The following is a 25,900-nucleotide window of genomic DNA, read 5'->3' on the forward strand; positions in this document are numbered from 1 at the left end:
TAGTATAAAGTGCTGCAGTTAGCCAGAACACATTAGAATAGCTTTTTGAACTTGTAGGATGATAAAAAACAGGATGCAATTTTTGTTACGGAGTCTCTTTAAAATATTAAAATCAAGAGTGATAATTTAGCCTACCTCCCTAGAAGGTCGTATAGCAGCTGATAAAAAAGATATTTATTGCATGACTATGCGTTTCACAGGTTGGCTTTGCTTCCTCAGGTCAGTAATAAGTTGCGCCGGGTGGCATAGGTGAGGCAGGAACCAGCACCTCTAGAGAGGTAGGCTGACCTATCACTCTCAATTTTACAGTAATGTATTTTATTGTTCCCAATAGCTGTTATGATGATAATATTAGACACTTACTATAATCTCGTAATAAGGCAGCATCCAAACAGCACAAGAAGAAGTATGAAGGTGAAGACAGCAAAAACCAATATAAATGTAATTGGCATTCCTGCAGGAGAGAAAAAACAGAAAAGTGCAATTCAAAGAGAACTTTTATATAAATACATAATATACATCTATAAGGATATTAAACAATGGCTTTACTAAGAAAACCTGATATGTCTTAAAGTGTTCGAGAGACGATAAAAGAGAAAAAAATTATACATACCTGGGGCTTCCTCCAGCCCCATCGGCGTGGATCGCTCCCACGCCGCTGTCCTCAGTCTTCTCCAGCTCCTGTACCAGGTCCCGTAAGTTCTGCGCCCTCTATGTATCGCTCTGACAGCTGCCCGAGAGATACGTAGAGAGTGCACCTCTCTTATGTCAGACTGACCTTACGGGACCTGGTACCAGAGCTGGAGAACATTGAAGACGGCGGTGTGGGTGCGATCCATGCCCATGGGGCTGGAGGAAGCCCCAGGTATGTATAAAATCTGTATGTATTTTTATAGTCTCTGGTTTTCTTTAAAGAGAAACTCCGACCAAGAATTGAACTTTATCCCAATCAGTAGCTGATACCCACTTTTACATGAAAAATATAATGATTTTCACAAACAGACCATCAGGGGGCGCTGTATGACTGATTTTGTGCTGAAACCCCTCCCACAAGAGGCTCTGGTACCGTACGGTACTCTGGGCAAACTGCCACAATGTAACAATGACACACACAGGAAATGGCTGTTTATAGCTGTCTGTTAAAGCCAGAACAGCTACATAATCTGCCCACAGTAACAATGTCACCATGTAATACATGTCAGAATGTGAATCTGGGAGAGGAAAGATTTTACAATGAGCAAACTCTGACTAAATCATGTATACATAATTATTGTAAAAATTAAGCACCTTTTTATATTAAATTATTTTCACTGGAGTTCCTCTTTAAGTTAATATTACTTTGCCTTTAGACTGCTGCAGACATCAATAGGCGTTCTGTGTTTTCGCATCCATGCACCATGGATGTGTAAAGGCATTTTAGTATAACACTACTTCCGCCTGCTGTGGACATCTAGAAACATTTTTTGTTTCCCCATATTACTGTGCTACAGATGTCCAAAAGGCATTCAGTACAAAGTTTTAACTCATTGCCAACTTTTTTTACTTTACTTGAAACATGCAAATAATTCTACGTTAATGCAAAATTATTCAAATATTACTGTAGATAAAAATAAAGTTTAGTAATACCTTTCAATGGCTAACCGGCTAAATTATGCACCCTTTCACAGATCTAGTTCCCTTCTGTATGCAGCTAAATAGTGACCATGAAGATGACAGTTATACTGGTTTATATTTAGCAGTTAGACAGGGGCGTATCTGGGTAATATAGCGCCTATGGCAAACACTGAAATTGAACCCCCCTCCTAGTCAGAGCCCCCCTACCCTCTAAAAACAGCATTTCCTTTCTTGTGTACATGTGTTATGGTTGCCTGTGTTTTTTGGTCTGGATATTGCTGAAGATTCTTTTTTGATCTGAGTGATGGAGAGGCATGGGGGCAGGCATGGTGGCTCATCACAGGGGTAGGCATGGTGGCACAGTACAGTGACAGGCATGGGATGCAGCACAGTGGCAGGCATGGCACAGGAGCAGGTATGGACAGGGTTGGACTGGGACACTGGGGGCCCACCAAAGAAATTTCAACCTGGGGCCCACACATCCACACAGCCGAGGCAGAGGCTGGAGAGGCTCCAGCCTCAGGGCGCAGTGTAGGAGGGGGCGCACAACTCACTCAGCTATCATTTTCTATTGTGTTTGAAGCAGAAAGAAATAAGAAAAGGGGATACATGACAGTGACTGCAAGCCAGATAACTAGAGATTAAGGTGTTGGGGAGGTTTGGGGCCCTGAGTTGCCTCTTACTCTAATAGCAATGAGAGTGACGGCTGGGGTGGGAGGGATGGAGGGGCGCACTTTGCTGTCTCAGCCTTGGGTGCTGAAGGACCTTGTCCCGGGACTGCACACATCCCATGATTGCGACGAAAAAAAGGCGTGGCCATGCACCGGAAGGTGGGTGTGATCATAATGTATTATGGACAGGGCCAAATGTACATGATCTTAGCAGCATTGTAATTCAGAGACACTGCTGCCCAGCAAAACTTTGCATAGAGTCCCCTCCTTCAATATAAAGTAATGTCCTACTTTGCAGAGGTTGCGGCCGCAGAGGTTGCGACCACATCGGGGCCCTTGGGCCAAGGGGGCCCCGAAGGGCCCTCCCTCAACTACAGTATTACCTCATTATTGGTCCTTTGCTCATAATAATCGCTTCTATAGATACTTTGAACAGTGGTAATCATTAACAAGCTTTTTCCCATCCCTTTCTTGCACCTCTGACACTGTAGTTGCCATTGGCAGGTTTTGGTGCGTCGTATCAATTGTTATGTATAGAGTGCTTGGGGGCCCCATTGTAAAATTTGCATTGAGGCCCACAGCTCCTTAGCTACACCACTGCTCTCAGCACGAGTGATTACAGCACTGAGAAGATAATTGTTGTGCTGCAGGATGCAATTGGAGCTCTGTCAGACAAGGAGGGGGGGGGGCCACCAGAGACCTGGAGGGGGGGGGGGAGCCCACCGAGGGAAAAAACTGTACTACTGTGGCCCAGTCCGACCCTGGGTATGGAATGCAGAACAGGGGCAGGAAAGGCGCCCATGGTGCTGTGGCGCCCACGGCATGAGTCATTCCTGTACCCCTCTAGATACGCCTCTGCAGTTAGGTGTCAGGTGGTCAGTAGGTTGGAGCCAGTGAGCTCATGCAAGTATACATGAAGTCCAGCAGGCTGAAAACCATGAAGTCTAGTCAATCACGTTAAATAAGGTGTCATGAAACCCATACCAGAATTTAACCACTTGAGGACCCCCCCTTCACCCCCCCCTTAAGGACCAGCGCTGTTTGTTGTGATCTGTGCTGGGTGGGCTCTGCAGCCCCCAGCACAGATCAGGGTGCACGCAGAGCGATCAGATCGCCCCCCTTTTTTCCCCCCTATGGGGATGATGTGCAGGGGGGGTCTGATCGCTCCTGCGTGCAGGCATGTTGCGGGGGGGGGGGGGCACCTCAAAGTCCCCCTCCGCGGCGACATTCTCCCCCTCCCTCTCCTACCTCTCCCTCCCGGAGATCAGGGCTGCACAGGACGCTATCCGTCCTGTGCAGCCAGTGACAGGACGTCCCCTGTCACATGGCGGCATTCCCCGGCCGCTGATTGGCCGGGGATCGCCGATCTGCCTTACGGCGCTGCTGCGCAGCAGCGCCGTACAATGTAAACAAAGCGGATTATTTCAGCTTGTGTTTACATTTAGCCTGCGAGCCGCCATCGGCGGCCTGCAGGCTATTCACGGAGCCCCCCGCCGTGAATTGACAGGAAGCAGCCGCTCGCGCGAGCGGCTGCTTCCTGATTAATCAGCCTGCAGCTGGCGACGCAGTACTGCGTCGCTGGTCCTGCAGCTGCCACTTTGCCGACGCACGGTATAAGCGTGCGGTCGGCAAGTGGTTAAAGAGGAACTTTAACCCAGGGTTAAACTTCATCCCAATCAGAAGCTGATACCTCCTTTCCCATGATAAATCTTTTCCTTTTCACAAACGGATCATCAGGGGGCTCTGTATGGCTGATATTATTATTATTATTTTTCGGACCTCAGCTTAGTTATTGACCAGCCTATAGATATGCACTTCATCGCTGTGCTCCTGTGGCTTTGGGCTTAGGTTGGATCTTAGTCAGCTTATCTTTATTGTTATAAGTTTATTCTATGGAAAAACAAAGCAAAAAAAAGGAAAGACAAGTATTAGTAGTAAGAAAAGTAAGCAGCTGGAGGTAACCTTACCGAGTCCCTCTACATTCATTTAAGCATTCCATATTGCACACCTTCCAACCAGGCCCGGTCCGTCCATGATGCCAAGTGAGGTGACTTTCTCAGGGGGACGAAAGTCTGGGGGCAGCGCTAGGCAGAAACAGGAAGTGAAGAGTGTACCTGGCCTGCCGCCCGCCACCCTCCTTACCGCTGACAGCCTGGCCATTCTTCTGGATGCTCACTGGCACCTTCCCACTCTGCCAAACATGATGAGAATGGCAGGTGGAGGCAGAAACCAGAAGTCTGGAAGAATGACACCTCCTGTTGACCACCCACCCTGCCATTAACACCACTAGAAAGGGAACCTGAGGAGTGACAGCAGCCAGTCAGGCCTGTGTATGTGGGGGCTGGGGGGACTCGGGAGTCAGTGAATGAGGTGAGCTGTCTGGGTGTCTGTGAAGTATGGAGCCTGTAGATATGATGAGCCCCCAGCAGTAAGGCAGCAACAGGGGTGACAGCAGCCAGGGCTGTGTGCCTATACTGGCTGCCTATACTGTGGGCAACTATATTGGCTGCCTATACTGGGAGCAACTATACCAGCTACCTATACTGGAGCAACTATACTGGCTACCTATACTTGGGGCAACTATACTGGCTACCTATACTGGGGCAACTATACTGGCTACCTATACTGGGGTTATCTATACTGCCTACCTATACTTGGGGCAACTATACTGGCTACCTCTACTGGGGACAACTATACCTGTCTGACATATAATGGGGCAACTATACCTCGTACCTATACTGGGCGCACCTATGCCTGGCTAACCAATACTGGGGCACCTATACCTGGCTAACCTATATTAGGAGCAACTATGCCTGGCTACCTATACTGAGGGAATCCATACCTGGCTAACCTATACTGGGGGAACCTATACCTGGATTCCTAATCAGGGTGCATCCTCACAAGTTTGCCTCAGGCAGCAAGAAGTAGAACCAGCCCTGCTTAACCATTTACTCCCATATCCATATTATATCCCATTACCCAAAATAAGCCCTTCTACAAAACCAATCTACTTGATATACATCCTTCCATTACGATTCATCCATTCATTCTGCATTAGAACTAATTTGAGATTTCTTTGGCCTCCTCACCTCTCTTGTCTTGATCAGTCTCCATTTGGAGGAATTTTGTCACCTCCATTTGCGATTCTCCTAGCATCAGCATAGAGGCTTCCCCCCACATCCTAGCTAACAATTGCCTTGCTATCATTGTGCCCAGACCAATCATATTAAGTGTTGGGTACCTTTTATCCTTGGGTGTTAAACCAAAGGAGCCAAATTCTTATTTATACGGTAATGATTATCTGGATTCCTACTGAGATAGTTTCCAATCTCCTGCCAAAATGTACTGGTTTTGGGGCAGCTCCCCTACATGTGCGTATATGGTGCATCCTTGGTATGACATTTCCAACATTATTGTGAACTGTTCAGTAAAATTCTATTCGTCCCCTTTATTTTTGCTGGGTACCAATACCATCTTAACATATACTGAATGAGCTGCAATTGCTTATTCTGCTAAGTCCAAATACTTCTAAAAATTCAAGGCCACCAAGGTACATTTTCCTGGCAGCCTAGGTCTCTTTCCCATTTATGACAAAAGTCAGGTGTAGTCCTGTACGACAGGGACCCCAAAAAGCTATACAGTGCTGAAATTAGCTTAGGTTTTTTTTTCTTTCAAGAATCATGTTCTCATAAGGATTTAATTCTCTCTTTTTCAGAATACCATTAGATTTAACCTTATTTATATAGTTTTGGATCTGTATGCATCCCCAATTTCCATTTTGTTTTACCATCTTAAAGGTATTGCCTGTATTCCTAAAATTTGTATGATTATAGTATCACAATCCAAGTTCATCTGATAAGACCAATTAATGGAACCAGCTGGTGGAAAGTCTGGATTATTACTTAAAGGATACATCTAGGAAATGTATCCTTTAAGCCCCTGGAAGTCTATGTGTCCCTCACCGCAGCTCCACTTTCAGGCAGTCTCCCAGGTTCCCCTTCATAGCAGCCAACGAACCGACCTGGTTGGTAACCCCTACACATGTGCGAGCGAGGTTAATGCAGAGAGGCCAAATCGTTTTTGCCAATTAAAATTGCTTTTATATTAAGCTTGAAGCGTAGGTTTAATTAATGGGTGGGTAGACTCTTTAAACAGCTTATGTAAGGTGGCCAGATTCCAGGATAGAGCTGCTGTCACATCACAATCAGCTTGATCCAAATTAACCATGTATTGTTTGGATCCTTTAAATGCCACTCTATCGCTCTTGCTGCATTCAAGAGTGTAACTAGAAGTCATCAGGCCCCCCTACAAAAAAATGTGGATGCCCCTGGCGCCCACTCAGGGCAGTTTTAGGGGGCAGGAGTGGTCGCAGCATGAGGGAAGAGCATTGGCCGCACATCGGCGGGGAGGGGGGACACTCCCCACCCTCACCTTGGGCTCTCCCCTCAGTGCTCCCCCTCCAGCATCAATCAGTGGCAGCAGGCGGCGAGCAGGTTCACATACCTCCATCCACCACGGAGGTCCGATCTCTCAGTGTTTAAACAGGAAGTAGCATCAGACACTTAGAGAGCTGAACCTCCAGTGTGTGGAACGCATGAAGGTATGTGTTCCTTCCTGCCCACTGCCTGCTGCCAGGGCCGGATTTGTACTTTTTACCGCCCAAGGCCCACTTTCACCGTCAGCATATTCAACTCTGCTCCCCCTCCTCCGGCGGCAGAGATTAGATTGTAGGCTCACCTGAGGACAGTGAAGTGATGGCAAGGATAACATCATAAGCTCCTCTGAGGACAGTTAGTGACATGATGGTAGGGATTATATTGTAAGCTTCTTGGCGAGTAGTACATTTGGTGAGTGACAAGCAGCTCAGTAATACTGTAAGTGTTTGCTGCCCCTTCCTCTCTCAAGTGCCAGATCCGGCTGTTACTAGCCATCCACTGCTATGTGCAAACTCTGTGAAGTAGGATGAATGTTCGGAAGGCTAACTGTTATTTCCACCCTGCTGCCCACAGCCCGCCCCTAGCTTTCCTGGTGCCCTAGGCCATGGCCTATGTGGCCTTGCCTGAAATCCGGCCATGCCTGCTGCCACTGATTGATGCTGAAGAGGGAGCACTGAGGTGAGAGCCCGAGGTGAGGGATGGGGAAGTGTCTCCCCTCCCCGCTGATGTGTGGCCAATTCTCTCCCCTCATGCTGCGACCTCTCCTGCCCCACGAAACGGCCCTGGGCGGCAGCCTCCCCCTGCAAGAATTGCAACCCCTATTGTTACGCCACTGGCTGCATTAATCCTATTATAATATTTCCGTACAATGGACAGACTCTACATTAAATATAGGGTTTTGGGGAAGATCATCATTTTAATGATATAAACTCAATACGATTTAGTATGGCGCAATGCATGAAAGTATGGATGGTCCCAAGATGATAATATTTTTTACAGTCAGACATTAGATGCTTGAAGTTGCAAGAGAATAGACTTCCGTAAGAACTGCATAAATATATACCCAAGTATTTGATGGAGTCTTTTGTTCAAGAGTATTTACAATATGATTTTATTTTCTCTGTTGACTCATTCAATATAACCATCTTGTCTTCATGTACTTTGAAATAAGAACAGATACTGAAATCAATTACATTTTTCTGATAGAATCTTCTGGGTTTGCCCCTATTAATAAGATATCGTCCGCATATGCCACAATTTTCATATGTGTTCCTCCTATCTTTACCCTATGAATATGTGAGTCGTCTTGGATTTTTTAAAATAAAGATTTCTATGCAGATATTAAAAGAAGGGGTGAGAGAGAGCACCCCTGCCTAATCCCATTATTCAAGGAGAAATTCCTTGATATATTTTAACACTTTAATTCAGCCCTCAAGCTAGTGAGGAATAGTGTGTCATAGAGCCCGGGTTAAACAATACTTACACTTCCAGGGTATAGACACTAATTAATTATGGGCCTGTAACTCAAGTCACAAAACTCTTAACATCACAAGCACAAAAAGTTAGCTCAGGCCTCACATTCAAAAAAATCAATAACTTTATTGTGAACTGATATCAAAGGTGAATAGCAAACCATAGATAATTAAAATGCACTAAAAACACAGAGATACCTAAGAGATGACAAGGCCCGCCCCCCCACACACATACATGCCATATAACCAACTGCCATTTACACCACCTGGATGTAAACAGGACCTAATGATTTATGTATACAGTTGTTGTACATATACTCTAGCATGCTGCAGGCTAATTGTATAGCTGAGCTTTCCCAATGCTCAATAAAGGAGGAATTTCGCCTCTGACCTGTCTTAGGTTTGGCAGTTCGTGACAGCGACAGAGCACAGGCTCTAATCAGGGCCGGCCCGCTCATGAGGCGGGGTGAAACATTTGCCTCAGGCGGCAAACTTCTGGGGGCGACACCCGCCCGGGGGGGGGGGGGGGGGCGGCCGCCGAGCCGGAGGGGTAGCGGGCAGGTCGGGGGCATTGGGCCTAGCGGTGGGGAGGGGGGTCGGGCCCCCCCTCCCTCGCCCGGGTCCCCCGATCTGCGCTCCCCTCCAGCCTGTAATTAGGAAGCAGCCGCTGCCAGATCGTAAGAGGCACGGGCGGGGAGGACTCACCTTTTCCGCGTTCCATCGTGCGCTCCACTGACGTCACTTCCTGCATCGCCTCCCACTGTATTGTAAGTGGACGGCGATGCAGGAAGTGACGTCAGTGGAGCGCACGATGGAACGTGGAAAAGGTGAGTCCTCCCCGCCCGTGCCTCTTACGATCTGGCAGCGGCTGCTTCCTAATTACAGGCTGAAGGGGAGCGCGGATCGGGGGACCCAGGCGAGGGAGGGGGGGTCCGACCCCCCTCCCCACCGCTAGGCCCAATATCCCCGACCTGCCCGCTACCCCTCCGGCACCCATGGACGGGGGGGGCGGCGGCGGCAGCAGCAGCTTTCTCCTACATTTGCCTCAGGCGGCAAAAAGCCTAGGGCCGGTGTTCCAACTAACTAGCATACATTGACAAAACAGCATACATTTAAAGTGATATACTGCTTTTTAGTAGAATCAGTGTCCCCTTGCCCGCTCGCTTCGCTCGCTGGGCTGCGGGCTCGGTCCTCGCTTCGCTCGGACAACTTTTTATTCTAACTCTATGTCCACTTGGATAGTGGAGATTGCACATCAGCACACAGGCAGCTCACTGGGGTTGAAAAGGTTAATGCTGCTGATGGGCATTATGGGGTTAATGTACGACCTGCATGACTTTGCACATGCTCAGTAGCATTTGTATGCTATTCTGTCGGGTATGCTAAAATGTTGGAACACCGGCCCTGGCTCTAATGATATTTTTAACTCCCAATATCTCATGTCAAATAAGCCACTACAGCGTCCAAGTAGATAAGTATATCCGTGAAGTGGATTTTTGCATGCATGTCAGTTGGTGTAATCCAGTGCCCATGCACTCAGCCTTGTTGATAGGGCAAGCTTGCATTAAACCCTTGATATATGGATCCATTTAAAAATGGCGCAGGGAGAAAAAGGGCGCACCGTTCCACCGATAAATGTATCATAAAACGCTATTTACCGTTTTAATGTAAATACATTAAAACGGTAAATAGCGTTTTATGAAACATTTATTGCGGAACGGTGCGCCATTAAAAAATGCAGGGGCCAGTTATAGGCAACGGGGTCGGGGGGAGAGAGGCAGCGGGACACTGAGGGGAATAGGTGTAGGATGTGTGCAATATGCATACATTACCTTGTCCCGGCCGGCGATCGCTCCTTCTCTCCACTCCTTCACTTCTTCCAATAGTTTGTTGTAGTCCTTCAGCCGGCCAATCACCATGCGGGGACTGAAACTACATGGTGATTGGAATGCGCCATTTTTAAACACTTATAACGCTAAATAGCGTTATATAATTTAAGTCAATGCGGCACCATTTTTATTCCCCTGGCGCTGTGCGCCATTTTTATCTGTCATGTTATATATGGCCATTGATTTTGACATTGCGGCACATCCTCCCCCACGACTTCCTTGAAAATCTGCTTTGACAGTGTTCCTATTACAATTCTCTTGATTGTTTAATTTTGATGTCATTTCCCATAGCTTCTCCTCATTGACGGTAAATGTCTGAGTTTAACGCCCTTAATGTTAAGTTACCAGACTCCTAGGTTTGGTGTGATGATAGGGTGTGTGTGGTTGATTTAAATAAACGGAGTGTGTTTTCTGGAAAAACAGCTGCATTGATACAGAGGGTGCAGTATTGTGTCCTGTACGCTGGAGGGTTTTCAGTGCCTCTGCCTGGATGGCCTGTGCCCTGAAATGGCCCTGCTCTTGTCCACCTTCTAATCCACTGCCATACTACATGCAATCTGGAAATATTTTAATCTTTTTGACCATCACTGCACAGTACATAGGTTCAAAGTTCATGCAGCTTCTATGTAACTTCAACTTGAAGGCCAGGCATAGCGGGTCCAGGGAGAAGCACTAAGAAAACATTAATGTTATGAGCTGACCACCTCTAATAAGCTACTGTGAAGAAAGCCTTCATATAGAAATTACAAGACACACTGTCACAGGCCTTTATTAGGGCTGCACCAAGGAGTCTCATGGCTGACTTCTTCAACAAGCAATGTCTTCTCTTTTTAATTACCGGTAGTACAGAATGGCAATGTGTGAAGTTATCAGGAAATGAATGTTTGGTACAAGAAAGTAAATATATACATTATGTGTTACTGTACTTCTCAGTTTCCTCCCTTAACAGAATGTGGCTGATATGCAAATATTAAATTTACTTCCTGTCTCTGTGTTAAAGAAAAAGTTGAGGTCAATGTGAGAAAAAGACATCAGCACAGCAAATAGACATGATAACAAAAGTATGTAAGCTCAGCTTTCAGTACCAATGAGTACATTAAGGCTTCTTTCCCACTAAGACGTTGCGTTAGATGCTACGTTAAGGTCGCATAACGTGCACCTAACACAACGCATAGTGGGGTAGAAGCTGGACGTCAGATCGAGCCGCGTTAAGCGTCTCTTCATGCGTCCTGTGATGCCGTGATGCGTACTCTTGGACGCATGCGGCATCACGTGGTCTTGCCGGCCAATCGCCGCACAGAGCGGCGCTCCAGGAAGTAAACACTGCACGTCACACCGTGCAGTAAATATTAATTAACCATGTGCCTGGCCGAGGAGGAGGAGGGGGAGACCTCCTCCTCCAATACTACTGAGCATGTGCAAACAGTCTAACGCGGCTTAGCCGCGTAGAACGTAGAACACACAGCATGCAGCACTTTGAAATAACGTGAAGCGTTACAACGTAACGCAACGTGGGCTCTGTGAACAGCCCATTGATTTTTCATTGCTATGCGGTATGCTGCGTTACAGGCTGCACTAACGTGCGCCTGTAACGTCTTACTGTGAAAGCAGCCTAAAGTGGAATGAAACCCAGCATTTCTTCTTTGCTGTAAAAGATAATTTACAGCATACTATATACTACCAACATTTTTTTTTTACTGGAACAGCATTCAAAGGGTTAAACACAGGACTTTAAAGCTCCTTGCCGGGAAAGCTGGTCGCCTCCGAACTGGAGATAATGTTATCTCGTGTTTACATTCCTCACTTGATACAATAAAATAAACACTTCTCTGACACTGCGGACTCTCCTGAACACAGTCAGACACTCAGAAAGCATTTCTGCACACAATACAATATGAATACACCAGTTAAGAATAAAATGCAATGTCAGCTCTCAGAGCAAAAAAAATTCTACATTTGGGAACTTGCAATGAATAATTATACTTATGCACAAAAGCAAACATGATAACCGTACGGCATATAAAAAGTAGGAAAACATGTTTTTATTGAATATTATGTCAGGGTTTTATACTGCTTTAGGGCTCGATTCACAAAGCGGTGCTAACCCAGTTAGAGACTTTAGGCGTGATAACCATTTTTATCATGCCTAAACTCAGTTTAGGCATGATAAGTTTAGGCATGATAAGTTTAGGCATGATAAGTTTAGGCATGCTAAGTTTAGATAACTTTAGATCGCATGCAAAGTCCCGCACGCAAAGCAGTGCCATTAAACTCTAAGCAAAGTGCACCAGACTTTGCTAGCGCAAAACTTTTGATCAGCTGTGCACTACGGTGCTAACCAAGTTGATTCTTAAACTTATCACGCCTAAAAACTTATCACACCTAAACTTATCATGCCTAAACTTATCACACCTAAACTTATCACACCTAAACTTATCTTGCCTAAACAGAGTTTAGGCGTGATAAAGGGCTTTTCACCACGGTGCTAACTGTTAGCACCGCTTTGTGAATCAGGCCCTTAGTGTGTGCAAGTTAGCTTTTGGCTCTACCAGATCAGATAAGCTGGAGTAATGCAGTGTTTCTTTCCTATGAGAAATAAGTGTTTTGTAAAGTACCCAGTGATGTCACAACAAATCAGAATCATTAAGAACTTATAAAGGGCTTAAAGGGTGTACATTCAAAGGTGCTGCAAGCTAATTTGGGTACGTGGATAACCAAAAAAATGTAGAATATTGGTAATTTAAACAGTATTTTACAATACTAACCTTAACCCCCTCTGGTGGGCAACTAACCTTAACCCCCTGGTGGGCACCTCACCTTAACCCCACAGGTGGGCAACTAACCTTAACCCTGTGGCAACCTAACTTTAACAACCCCCCCACCTGAACTTAACCCCCAGAGAAAAAAATTAACTGTGGCTACTAATAGTGGAGGCTTTGCCCAAATTTGTCTTAGCTGTTTTTCTTAAAGGAATCTAAACCCCACTACTAAAAAAGTATACTAAAAAAGTTGCACTAAATATATTTGCCATTTTGAAACAGAAAATATTTACAATTATTCATTCATTTATTACATGAGGATGTATGCAACAGGCAAATAAGAATTTGGATTCCTGCCAGTGAGTAATTGTGCAAATCATGTGAGGATAACTGTCTGGAACAACCGTCAGGCCTGGTTCACATTAGCGTTCCCAGTATACTGTACAAACGGAAGGTACGTTCCGCATAGCAATGCAAAGTCTATGCGGACATTCACATGCGTACGTTCCGTACAGAACGGAGCCGGATCTGATCCGGACTCCGGACACTTTTCCAACATGCACCTTCTGCTGACCCCAACGTGCACCTTCTGCTGACCCCAACGTGCACCTTCTGCTGACCCCAACAATTTTATTAGTAATTTCGCTGTTTTTAACACACGGATCCAGATGGCAGCCTGATACATTCCTGATGCAAACGGACTGGATCCAGATCGGACCCGATCCGGATCCGGTCCGTTTGCATGCCAAAACGCAAGTGTGAACGGGGCCTTACCCTTTATTTTATTTTTTTTTGTCAAGCAAGCGGTTTTTTTTCTTCCACTCTTTTGAGGGCAAAGGTGGAGGGACATAAGAGATGAGGGAAAGGAGGACACAGGACAGGTTACTCAGGGCACTGAGAAGACACGGGAACAGAGGAAGCACAGGAGGACAGAGATACACGGGGACAGAGGAAACACAGGGTGACAGAGGAAACACTGGATAGGGGGGGTGGGGGGGGTGGGGGGGCAGAAGAGACATAGTGGGACAAAGGAAACACGGGGGCAGAAGAGGCACAGGAGGACAAAGGAAATTACAGTGAGACAGAAGAGACACAGGGGAACAGAGGAAACACAGGTGGTCAGAAGAGACACAGGAAGACAGAGGAAATACAGGGAGACAGAGGAAACACTGGGGGGGGGGGGGGGGGTGAAGAGACACAATGGGACAGAGGATAGACAGGTGGGCAGGACAGACATAAGAGAGAGGATGGAGGAAATACAGGGAGACAGAAGAAACACAGGGGGGCAGAGAAGCAGCAAGGGAGACAGAGGAGGACATGGAGGGCAAAGGAAGAAACAGTGGGTCAGAAGAGACACAGGAATACAGAGAAGGAGACATACGGACACAAGAAGACAGAGGATGACATGGGGCAAAGGAGGACACAGGGGAACAGAGGAGACACAGGAGGGACAGAGAAGGGGGAGATAATTGGGGATTGGGGGGAGAAGATCCACAAGTTGCCCCTGCACCATGGGTTAGTGGGGGAAGAGGGGGGTGGGGGGCCCCATCCAATGTTTTGCAGGTGGGCCTAGTGATTTCTAATTATGGTTTACGGCCCTGACCTCAACATTAAAGCGGAATGAAACCCAGCATTTCCTCTTTGCTCTAATAGATTATTTTCAGCATATTATACACAACCAGCATTGTTTTACTAGAGCAGCCTTCAAAGGGTTACACACAGGAGTTGAAAGTTCAGTGCAGAGAAATGTGGACGCCTCCTAAGTTGTAGATCATGTTGTCTTGTTTTTAATTGTATCAAGTGAGGAATGTAAATAAACACTTCTACACTGTCATGTTGTAATGATCGGTGTAGCAACACAGATGTCTGATTATGTATGATCTGCAGAATCACCGATAATACAGATACTATACCTGATTATATAGTGATCTGCAGAATCACCAATAATGCAAGTATAGCTAACAGGATAATGCAATAGTGTATAGTGCTTGGTGCAACAGTAACAGAGTAGAATAACTAGGCCTCACCAGAGGAGCTGGTGGGCACTATTAGAACACAGTATCGGATAGATAAATAGAACCTCACCAGAGGAGCTGGTGGGAACTATTAGAACACAGTAACTGGCTAGTTTGGCAGAACCTGACCAGAGGAGCTGGTGGGAACTGTTAGAACACCTCACCAGTGGCAAGGGCCCACTGGTGAGTAGAGAGGTCAGACAGGCTGGGTTCGGCAACTGAGAGACAGATACAGTACAGAATCAGTAAGCAAGAGAGTAGTAAGTATTCAGGCAGAGTTTCAGCACCTAGATCAGATGGGCAGAGGTACAGAATCAATAAGCAAGAGCAGAGTCAGAGATAGCCAGAGTCATACACAGAGTATCAAATATACAGTAATAATAATAATCCTAGTCTTGTGTGAAATCCCTGGTTTCCTCCCAGATCAAAGCACACCGGATACTAGTCTAAGGTCTGAGCGCTAACACGTATGTATTCGCAACCGCAGACAGGTTGCGAGTGAGCAGAGACCAGCCGGTCAGCTGACGCGCCTCCTCCCAGCATGAAGGTCCTGTCTACGCGTGTGGCCGCGCGATACCAGAATCCTATGAGTCACTGACAATTCCATCCTTGGCGTGCTAGACGCCGGCGGAACGGAAACAACCTTCAAAGAGGGAACCGAGGCGGCTGCGGAGACACCCTGCGTGCCCGCAGCCGCAATTGTTACACTAGTCCCCTGAACAAAGTCAGATAATTTAGAAATCATTTCTGCTTGTTAGAACATGAATAAAGCAGTTATAAATAAAATGCAAAGTCAGCTTTCAGAGCAAAAAAAGTGTACTTTGGGAACATATACATTTCTAAATGAATACTAATACTTATGCACAAAAGCAAATATGATAACCGTATGGCATATAAAAAGTAGGAAAACATGTTTTTATTGAATATTATGTCAGGGTTTTATACCGCTTTAAGTAGTTAGAGGTGCCTCCAAATATAAGGTACCTAGATGTGCTCCTAGCTGAAGGGTTTATCTTATCAGTAGAATGCCAAGAGTTTCGGTTGAATAACCTCATTTGTGACTCACTTGCACTTGGTACTCAGTCTGCATAAGGACAGAGGAAGGCACATGGAGGAGGGGAATGAGCCACCTTTCCATCATCAGGTGCCTGTAGGCATGGGCCTACAGTGCCTTATGGAAAATCCAGCCATGCATGCAACTGTACCTGTGCAGTCCCTGACTCACTTACCTGTTTTAGGAAAGCAAACTTTTGTTTTTCTTAACATCTTAGTAAGGGGGCTTTTAGGACCATTGTAGTCCCTTACACACCCCAATGAGTTCTGGGTCACCATGAGCTTGCTGGTTAGTCTGTGCCTCTCGGATTTACAAGCCCTATTTCATAGAGCCAAATTAATCCATGCCATGCACTGATGAGGATCAAACAATCCGAAACAGCCTGTATGCATGTTGGATTATTATGGCTCTGTACACATTAACAAGCTGACACATCATTGCATTCCAGCGGTTCTGGAGATGTGTTTAGCTTCTAAGGGTACAATGGTTAATTTGCATATATTCAGCAGTGGTGCCTGGGAGACATCTCGAGCTCACTCTAACCTGAATTATCGCAAATTCTTTCTGTTTTAGGAAAGCAAATTTTTGTTTTTCTTAACATCTTAGTAAGGGGGCTTTTAGGACCATTGTAGTCCCTTACACACCCCAATGAGTTCTGGGTCACCATGAGCTTGCTGGTTAGTCTGTGCCTCTCACTTACCTGCAAAATGTACTTTACAATATATGACTGCTATATCTTGTTTACTGTATGCACATCGCCAAATCATCAAACAGAAATGATGTATCACGTTTCAGAACCACACTGATAAAATGACATACATAATAAATCTGAAAATCACCCAGCATTTGTCTGCCTGGAGCTCTAAATTTTACATGAAGTGACCCATCTAGGTCAAACTCAAATACAAAGTTGGCCGAAGTTGAACACTGGGACAGGTCACAGGTCAACCTCAATGTCTACTGGCCATGGCCAACTCCCTCCCTTATAAAGTTCCCTGGTGTCTAGTAGCCTCCTCCCTCCCCTATACAGATCCCTGTTGCCTAAAGGCCCGTACCCACTACGCAATTTTCCTGACGGTTTTTCCTCCGACTGGTAATTTTTTGAGTGATAAGAGATCGTTTCGCGATCTTGGGACATGGGTACAAGTGCACAATCACGCAAATGATGTTTAGAGACGTGCGGCGATAATTACATTGGATCAGATCTTTAAGATCCCCGATGACTCTGAGCAAAGTACCACACTATCACTTGACTTCCCATTTCGCTCTCATCGTGTAACGTTGTATGACATTGCGAGCACCAGCCGGCAAGAAGATGGATTAGGGAACACTCGTCGTTGAGGGACGTTGCTGGATCCATCTTCCTGCGTCGCTGCTGTGAGTATTTAGCTTAATGCTTCCTCCCTTCCTCCTATTCCATATATATTCCCTTCCTTACTAAAATTCTCCCTGTTGCTAGGCAGAAATTAGTCTATTGTAAACCAATGAGGAGTGCTATGCCTCTACTGGCTTCTGGTCTGTTTGCCAGCTTTAGGAGGGAACAAGTGGAAGAGTCAGCAGCGGCAGAACCATATTGGCGATCGCAATCAAAACGGACAAAGTGGATAGACGGACGGGTGGAGCTCCGACATACTGCGTTGTTTTGCTTCTGCTCCAAGTGGAAGCCAAGCCTTAGTTGCTTATATTAACTTGAATGCTATAATTTGTCCTTTTTTAGTTTATAGGTTATGCTTTCATCCACCAAGAAAGCAAAATAGTGATCAAAAAAAGCTGTCCAAAACTTTTAGATATTCTTTCACTTGTCAGGTCCTGAAACCATATTTTGTAGATAACTTGAGAAAACACGATGTAATTTATATATATTTTTGCTGTTCACTATACTTACCAGAAAGTTTATTGCTTACTAACAAATCAGTATGTGCCTCTGGGCACTGCATACATGTGTATGGTAAGGGCTTGGAGACAGTAGGGATTGCAAAATGGGTTTGAGGGCAAAAAATATTGGGGATGGTTGAGCTGAAGGCAGGGGGGGGGGGGGGGGGGGGGTTGGCACATGACGCAAAGTGACGCAATTGCATCAGACGGCATGGGCCCTGGAGCGGCATTTTCGCCTACTCCTCCCACCACAGTTGCTGCTCGCCCCCCTTCCCCCACGGCAGCTCCTGCTCCTGTCACCTTATGAGCTGGCGACCGCTTCCTCCATTATTCTCCGCCGCCCCCCTCTCCTCCATGCTTGTGGTGTCAAAAAATCTCGGTTCCCATGGTAACGGTGAAATACATCGCTGCTACAGGGAGCCGCTCTCCTGCTTCCTGACTCTACATGGCAGCCCCAAGACGCACTTCTGCGGGATACTTGTATGACATCACATGCACAGTGGAGAGAGGGCCGACGGGGACTACTGGAGGAAGCAGCCGCCAGCTCATAAGGTAACAGGAGCGAGTGGCTGCGGGGGGGATGGGGGCCAGCAGCGGTTGTGGCGGAAGGGGGGCAGGCAATGGGGGCAGCTATACTACCTATACTGCAGCAACCAGGGCACGTGCCTACAAGCGCCTTATACTGCAAAGGCGGGTCTCTAAACTTCCCTATTTTGAAATTCAAAAACTGAGGGCGCAACTGCTGTCACGACCATGGCCCGCCCACAATCGCGTCTCCCAGCCACACACAGTTTAGTTACCAGCCTATGGTCCAACCCCCTGGCAATTTGATGGCCTGGGTTGGGGGTGTGGCCTGTGTTGAGGGGCCAAGCTTAGGGAGCCAGAATGCCTCTTCTTACAGGCTCCAGAGTTGTAAATGGGGTGGAGGCACATCCTCACAAGTTTGCCTCAGGCAGCAAAAAGTCTACAAGCTGGCCCTGCATGAAGGTGGGAAGGAGGGATATATGCAGTGCAGGGCAGGTTAGGAGATATAAAATATGGGTGAATAATGATGAACAGTGTGCTTTTTCATTTGTAATACATTACTATTAGAGTTCATAAAACATAATTTCAATAGTGACATAAAAGTATTAAATATCAAGGTTTTGTTTTCCTAAATTGTTTAAAGAGAATCTGTATTGTTAAAATCGCACAAAAGTAAACATACCAGTGCGTTAGGGGACATCTCCTATTACCCTCTGTCACAATTTCGCCGCTCCCCGCCGCATTAAAAGTGGTTAAAAACAGTTTTAAAAAGTTTGTTTATAAACAAACAAAATGGCCACCAAAACAGGAAGTAGGTTGATGTACAGTATGTCCACACATACAAAATACATCCATACACAAGCAGGCTGTATACACCCTTCCTTTTGAATCTCAAGAGATCATTTGTGTGTTTCTTTCCCCCTTCTGCTCTCATGCACTGAAGTTTCAGGCTGCTCTTTTCTTCCTGCAAACAGCTTTGCCCTTGTCTGAATTTCCTCAGTATGTGAAAGCCCAGCCAGCTCAGGGGACACTTTATCCAGCTTGTAAAAGATACGAGAGCAGAGAGAAGCTGCACTAATCTAAATATCACACAGGCAGTGTGCAGAGAGGGGCCTGAAAGGGAGAGTTCATAGCAGAACCACAACACTGAAGAACTTGGCAGCCTTCCAGACACTGGCCGACAAGTCTGACAGGGGAAAGATACATTGATTTATTACAGACACTGTGATAGCAGAAAGTGTTGCAGTAAGCCAGAACACATTAGAATAGCTTTTGGAACTTGTAGGATGATAAAAAACAGGATGCAATTTTTGTTACGGAGTCTCTTTAAGCAATCAAAAATGGATTAAAGTGGGATTGTAAGCCATACAATCAAATTCCATTCACCCGCTGCTCTGTATTTATCATATAATCTACATGCAGTCTGCATTGCAAACATTCCAATATAATCATAAATATGTCCGTTGTAATGAATTGTAATGAAGCTTGTTATCTCTCCTCCTACATTCCTGCTCCTCACTGATTGGCTCAGGGCAGTTCAGGGTGACACCCCTCTGCAGAAGCTGCTGAATTATGATCTATGCTGTGCTCAAATATGTTTACAAACCAAGTTAGATATGACAGTGCAGTTTTTAGTACAGAGCTCAGTGGGAAGGAGGTCTGGCAATGCGTACAACATTTCAGGCAGGAGAAAAAAAAAAGTAAGGGAGGAAATTACATCAGAATTGTCTTCCGTTAGAGGCAGTAAAGATGGAACATTCCTGGAACAGTTTTCTCTTTATTTACTATATAAACATCACTTAAATTAAAACATGGACAGTACAATGGATGCTGTATGTTATGTAAGTAGAACAAGTATTTATCTGATTATATATGTATTTTTTCCAGGGATAGTATGGCTGTCTCTGCTGCTTTAAAACATTTATGCTTCACAACCTCTTTTTCCAAGATTTCTGCACAATACTATACACTCTAATATATATACAGTATATACATATATATATATATATATATATATATATATATATATATATATATATATATATATAATATAGTAAATATAATATAATATAATACTATATATTATTTAGGCAATCACCAGGGTGTAAATATAAACCATGGAATCCCAGGCACACATGGGGCCCCTCTCCTTAGTACCCATGTTTTCCCTGTGACAACCCCCTACAACAACCACAAGTGCTGTCACCTCCATTTACCTTATAGCAATATAAAACTACCCCACACAACATAGCAAGTATAGTTCTCTAGCTACCCTATGCCCCATGCACCATAACAAGTAAGCCCGCTATGCCTTCCTGCTCCCTTCCTCCTCAATATAAGTGTGGCCAGTATGCCTTCCACCTCCACTGCCCCATACAAGTGGGGGAAGTATGCCTTTCCAGCATCTCCCTCCCCTCAACATTTTGCAGAGAAGAGCAGCAGAGCTCTTACCTACTCCGGCGCCAGGCAGTACTCTTTCCTCTTATGTGTGGTATCATTTCTCCGTGCGGCTCCCAATATAAGTCATGTGACATACATCAGGAGCCATAGAAGCAGAGGTATGCACCACACTTCCTAGGCTGCAGAGGAGGGAGGACTGCCTGCCCAGTGCTGGAGAAGGTAAGAGTTCCAGTGTGCGACTTGCTAAAGTTAATTATTAGAATGCCCCCTGACCATCATGCTACAGATAGGCTGGACACTTGCCCAAAGATCCACTAATCATTACTGATGATATGTCAGAAAAGCGTACATGAATTTAGGGCGCCATGGCAAATTGGGCCCAGGAACAGTGCTGATAGTAGAATATTGGTAAGTTTACCGATACGCTACTATTTAAAGTGTTAATTTGTGTTAGTAAAATATCGGTAATTGCTACCGATACTTTACTATAGCTAAACCTAACCATACTCTCACACAGAACCCCATATATATATAGTTATTATTATTTTTGGAAGTTTGGTGATACGCAAGGCAACAGTATATGGTTTGGTGTGAAGGATGCCCAGATGCAGTGACACATTTATTCCATAATGAAAGTGGGATCACCCTACACATCTGCAGGGATGCTGGCTAAGTGTATATGGAATCTGATTGGATAATGAATGTAACAAGAACACTTTTCTATAGGACCCTTTAAGGCAAACCACTCAATTGTTTATATATCCAGCAGGTTATCTTGCTATTTAAATATGTATAGACAGAGGCATTTCCAACATGACCGCAGTCTGCACTCCCAAATGATATGAGACCTCGCAAAACTCCATTGCAGATCAGTGGTCCACCAGAGTCCCCCTAGGAAAAAATAAAGAGAGAAAATAAACTGACCACAGGCAAAGCTAAGAACATTAAAGTGTGACACCAGGAAAAAACTAAAATCCTTCGGCAGACAGTGCTGCTGTATTTATATGCAAGTATAAGCATGCAGTCTTTCTTCATTTTCATTTTCAAATCCCTTACAGCTCTGCAGAGCTTATCACAGCCGCTTAAAGAGACTCTGAAGCAAACAAAAATTGCTATTTTTACATGTTAGTTCGGTTCAGAAGTCTCATTAGATGTAAACCTCCACATCCCCAACGCAAAACTAGGGCTTTAGACCCCCCAAATCCCGGGGCAAACATCCACGACCATCTTAGTTGTGGATTGTGCTGCCCTGAGAGGCAGAACTTTCAGCTGTAGCTCTGCCTCTCCTGCCATCAATCGCAGTGCAGATCCCCGCCTCTCCCCCGCCCCTCTCTGTGAAGGAAGAATGAGAGGTGCGGGAAGAGGCGGTGATCTGCAGCGATTGACATCAGGAGAGGCAGAGCTGCAGCTGAAAGCTCTGCCTCTTTCAGGAAGTGCCGGCCGAATTGCCCCCCGGGGATTTGGGGAGTCTAAAGCGCTTGTTTTGTGGAAGTATAAACTGCAGCATGAGTCACATGCTTCAGACATGGGCAGAAGAGTTGTCTGTAACTCTTTTGTTGCTGGATTACAAATTCTGCCACATGTATACTTTGCTTTATATACAAGAGAACTGTCTGAAGAAGTATTGTAGTTCTTGACTAGAGAACTGTCTGAAGAAGGATCATAGTTCTTGACCAGAGAATGTCTGAAGAAAGATTGTGGTTCTTGACCAGAGATAATCTTCACAGGGGTACATTCACTCATGATAGGTAAAATTTACATGTGCAAATGTTAAGGTATTTGCAGAGCATGTGTTACACAAGCAATGTATGTGGTGTGTGCATAACTTATGTTATACAAATCACATAACATGCATAACATAACTTGTGTAAAGTTTATGTGTGGTGTCTGTGCATGCATATACATTTTACTAATCGATAATGAATATGCCCCAATCAGGGGTGTCAAACTCAATAACTTAAAGTGAACCTCCGGACTAAAAATCTACTCAGCAGCACTGAAAAGGCTTGGTGTTTCTTTAACAGTTTCACAGCATCAGAACTTTGTTTTTCTTACCAAAGCATCATTTTTAGCTGCATTTTTAGCTACGTTCCACCCATTAAAGAAAACTGCCCGGGCTTTTTTTCCCTGATGCTGTGCAAAGCATGATGGTATTCCCTATGTTTTTATTCACGTTGCCTAGAAACTGGGAGGGGTGATCAGCACACAGGACAGTTGGAACTGTGTCTCATGCTCCCTGTCACCTCCTTTCAACCAAAAAGATGGCTGCCCCCATGAAATCAAACATTTGCCTGTTCTTTTAAAACAGGGTGGGTAAGAGATGATATTACCTACCGTATCTATTTAATTAACATAACTAGTGCAACTTAATGACAGTATGTTTGTTTAGGCTGAAGTTCGTCTTTAAGGGGCCAAAATCTAAAACATAGTCTGTCACATTACATAAATTTATTGAACAGTCTCAAACTAAGTGTTATAGTTCTAGCAAAGGTGGGGGTGCTCCTCCCCCTTCTGTAGAGAAGCGCAGTGAAGGAGTTTATTATTTACTTGGTCCAGTGCTGCTTCCTGACAGCCACATGCTCTGTGTTGTATACCTCAGCAGGGCCGCCATCAGAAATTTTGGGGCCCCTCACAAATCATCAGTCCCGGCCCCCCCCCCCCAAACTGAGAAATGTGCGTAGCCATTACATGTTGGCAGAGCTAGTTGGAGGCTTGCTGTCCACAAATTAATCACAAATAACCACGGTGGATACTCGTGATTCAAGTTAGCTCTAATTGCCACAGCTGAGCGGCTAGATGCGGCGGGGTTAATTACCCAGACCGCCGCTCTCCGCCCAGCGTTTCAACGAGGTGCAAGTTTCCGAATGGACGCGTTGCAAGCCTCGATATCGAGCACTTCCTCCTTCAAGCCGGAAGGAGGAAGTGCTCCATCATTTTTTTAGAACCTCCCAGTTTTATTTTCTGTTTAAAAAAACTAAAAAAGTAGGTTTAATGCGATTGTCTCATATGGTAATGATTCAGCTTTTCCCATAGTCTCGCAGTTAGCAATCATGTGACCCCCAACAAGACAAATTCAGCAATCATGAGGCCCCCAACAAGACAAATTCAGCAATCATGAGGCCCCCAACAAGATAAATTCAGCAATCGTGAGACCCCCAACAAAACAAATTCAGCAATCATGAGGCCCCAACAAATCATGAGGTCCCCAACAAATCATGAGGCCCCCAACAAGACAAATTCAGCAATCTTGAGGCAATGAGGCTCCCAACAAATCATGAGGCCCCCAACAAGTAAAAATTCAATCATTAGGCCCCCAACAAGACAAATTCAGCAGACATGAGGCACATAAATAGACAGCATTTCACATAAATAGGCATAATGCCCCCTTATTATGGTAGACACCTCTCACCTGGATTCTGACAGGGACCCCCAGGTAAGGTAGTGAGTGACATGGAGCCCTTTTAGGTAGTGAGTGAGTGACAGGGAGCCCCTTTAGGGAGTGAGTGAGTGAGTGAGTGACAGGGAGCCCCTTTAGCTAGTGAGCGAGTGACAGGGAGCCCCTTTAGGGAGTGAGTGAGTGACAGGGAGCCCCTTTAGGTAGTGAGTGAGTGACAGCGAGCCCCTTTAGCTAGTGAGTGAGTGACAGGGAGCCCCTTTAGCTAGTGAGTGAGTGACAGGGAGGCCCTTTAGCTAGTGAGTGAGTGACAGGGAGGCCCTTTAGGGAGTGAGTGAGTGAGTGAGTGAGTGAGTGAGTGAGTGACAGGGAGCCCCTTTAGGGAGTGAGTGAGTGACAGGGAGCCCCTTCAGCTAGTGAGTGAGTGACAGGGAGCCCCTTTAGCTAGTGAGTGAGTGACAGGGAGCCCCTTTAGCTAGTGAGTGAGTGACAGGGAGCCCCTTTAGGGAGTGAGTGTGTGTGACAGGGGGCCCATTTAGCTAGTGAGTGACAGGGAGCCCCTTTAGCTAGTGAGTGAGTGACAGGGAGGCCCTTTAGCTAGTGAGTGAGTGACAGGGAGGCCCTTTAGCTAGTGAGTGAGTGACAGGGAGGCCCTTTAGCTAGTGAGTGACAGGGAGGCCCTTTAGCTAGTGAGTGAGTGACAGGGAGCCCCTTTAGCTAGTGAGTGAGTGAGAGGGAGGCCCTTTAGCTAGTGAGTGAGTGACAGGGAGGCCCTTTAGCTAGTGAGTGAGTGACAGGGAGGCCCTTTAGCTAGTGAGTGAGTGACAGGGAGGCCCTTTAGCTAGTGAGTGAGTGACAGGGAGGCCCTTTAGCTAGTGAGTGAGTGACAGGGAGCCCCTTTAGCTAGTGAGTGAGTGACAGGGAGGCCCTTTAGCTAGTGAGTGAGTGACAGGGAGCCCCTTTAGCTAGTGAGTGAGTGACAGGGAGCCCCTTTAGCTAGTGAGTGAGTGACAGGGAGCCCTTTTAGCTAGTGAGTGAGTGACAGGGAGGCCCTTTAGCTAGTGAGTGAGTGACAGGGAGCCCCATTAGGCAGTGAGTGAGTGACAGGGAGGCCCTTTAGCTAGGGAGTGAGTGACAGGGAGGCCCTTTAGCTAGTGAGTGAGTGACAGGGAGGCCCTTTAGCTAGTGAGTGAGTGACAGGGAGCCCCTTTAGCTAGTGAGTGAGTGACAGGGAGCCCCTTTAGCTAGTGAGTGAGTGACAGGGAGCCCCTTTAGCTAGTGAGTGAGTGACAGGGAGCCCCATTAGGCAGTGAGTGAGTGACAGGGAGGCCCTTTAGCTAGTGAGTGAGTGACAGGGAGCCCCATTAGGCAGTGAGTGAGTGACAGGGAGGCCCTTTAGCTAGGGAGTGAGTGACAGGGAGGCCCTTTAGCTAGTGAGTGAGTGACAGGGAGGCCCTTTAGCTAGTGAGTGAGTGACAGGGTGCCCCTTTAGCTAGTGAGTGAGTGACAGGGAGCCCCTTTAGCTAGTGAGTGAGTGACAGGGAGCCCCTTTAGCTAGTGAGTGAGTGATAGGGAGCCCCTTTAGCTAGTGAGTGAGTGACAGGGAGGCCCTTTAGCTAGTGAGTGAGTGACAGGGAGGCCCTTTAGCTAGTGAGTGAGTGACAGGGAGCCCCTTTAGCTAGTGAGTGAGTGACAGGGAGCCCCTTTAGCTAGTGAGTGAGTGACAGGGAGCCCCTTTAGCTAGTGAGTGAGTGACAGGGAGGCCCTTTAGCTAGTGAGTGAGTGACAGGGAGCCC

General features: G+C 46.0%; 2 protein-coding genes across 3 annotated transcripts in view; both read right to left on the reverse strand.

Moving 5' to 3' along the window:
• Positions 1-1,699, reverse strand: part of LOC137558409 (granzyme A-like) — a 94,392-nt gene extending 92,693 nt beyond the window's left edge. For both annotated transcript variants that reach the window (XM_068271741.1, XM_068271740.1), the window contains exons 1-2: positions 1,627-1,699; positions 364-454 (exon numbers count right to left, since the gene is read on the reverse strand). The gene's annotated coding sequence lies outside the window, so the exon portion shown is untranslated. The remainder of the gene's footprint in view (positions 1-363; positions 455-1,626) is intronic.
• LOC137541035 (mast cell protease 1A-like) overlaps positions 1-25,900 on the reverse strand; it is a 54,775-nt gene that overhangs the window by 2,273 nt on the left and 26,602 nt on the right. The window contains exons 6-7 of the mRNA XM_068262208.1: positions 21,529-21,601; positions 364-454 (exon numbers count right to left, since the gene is read on the reverse strand). Coding sequence (XP_068118309.1) covers positions 364-454; positions 21,529-21,601 — 164 coding nt within the window. The remainder of the gene's footprint in view (positions 1-363; positions 455-21,528; positions 21,602-25,900) is intronic.

This window comes from Hyperolius riggenbachi, chromosome 1 (assembly GCF_040937935.1).
Source record: "Hyperolius riggenbachi isolate aHypRig1 chromosome 1, aHypRig1.pri, whole genome shotgun sequence".
In the NCBI taxonomy this organism is placed as follows: Eukaryota; Metazoa; Chordata; class Amphibia; order Anura; family Hyperoliidae; genus Hyperolius; species Hyperolius riggenbachi.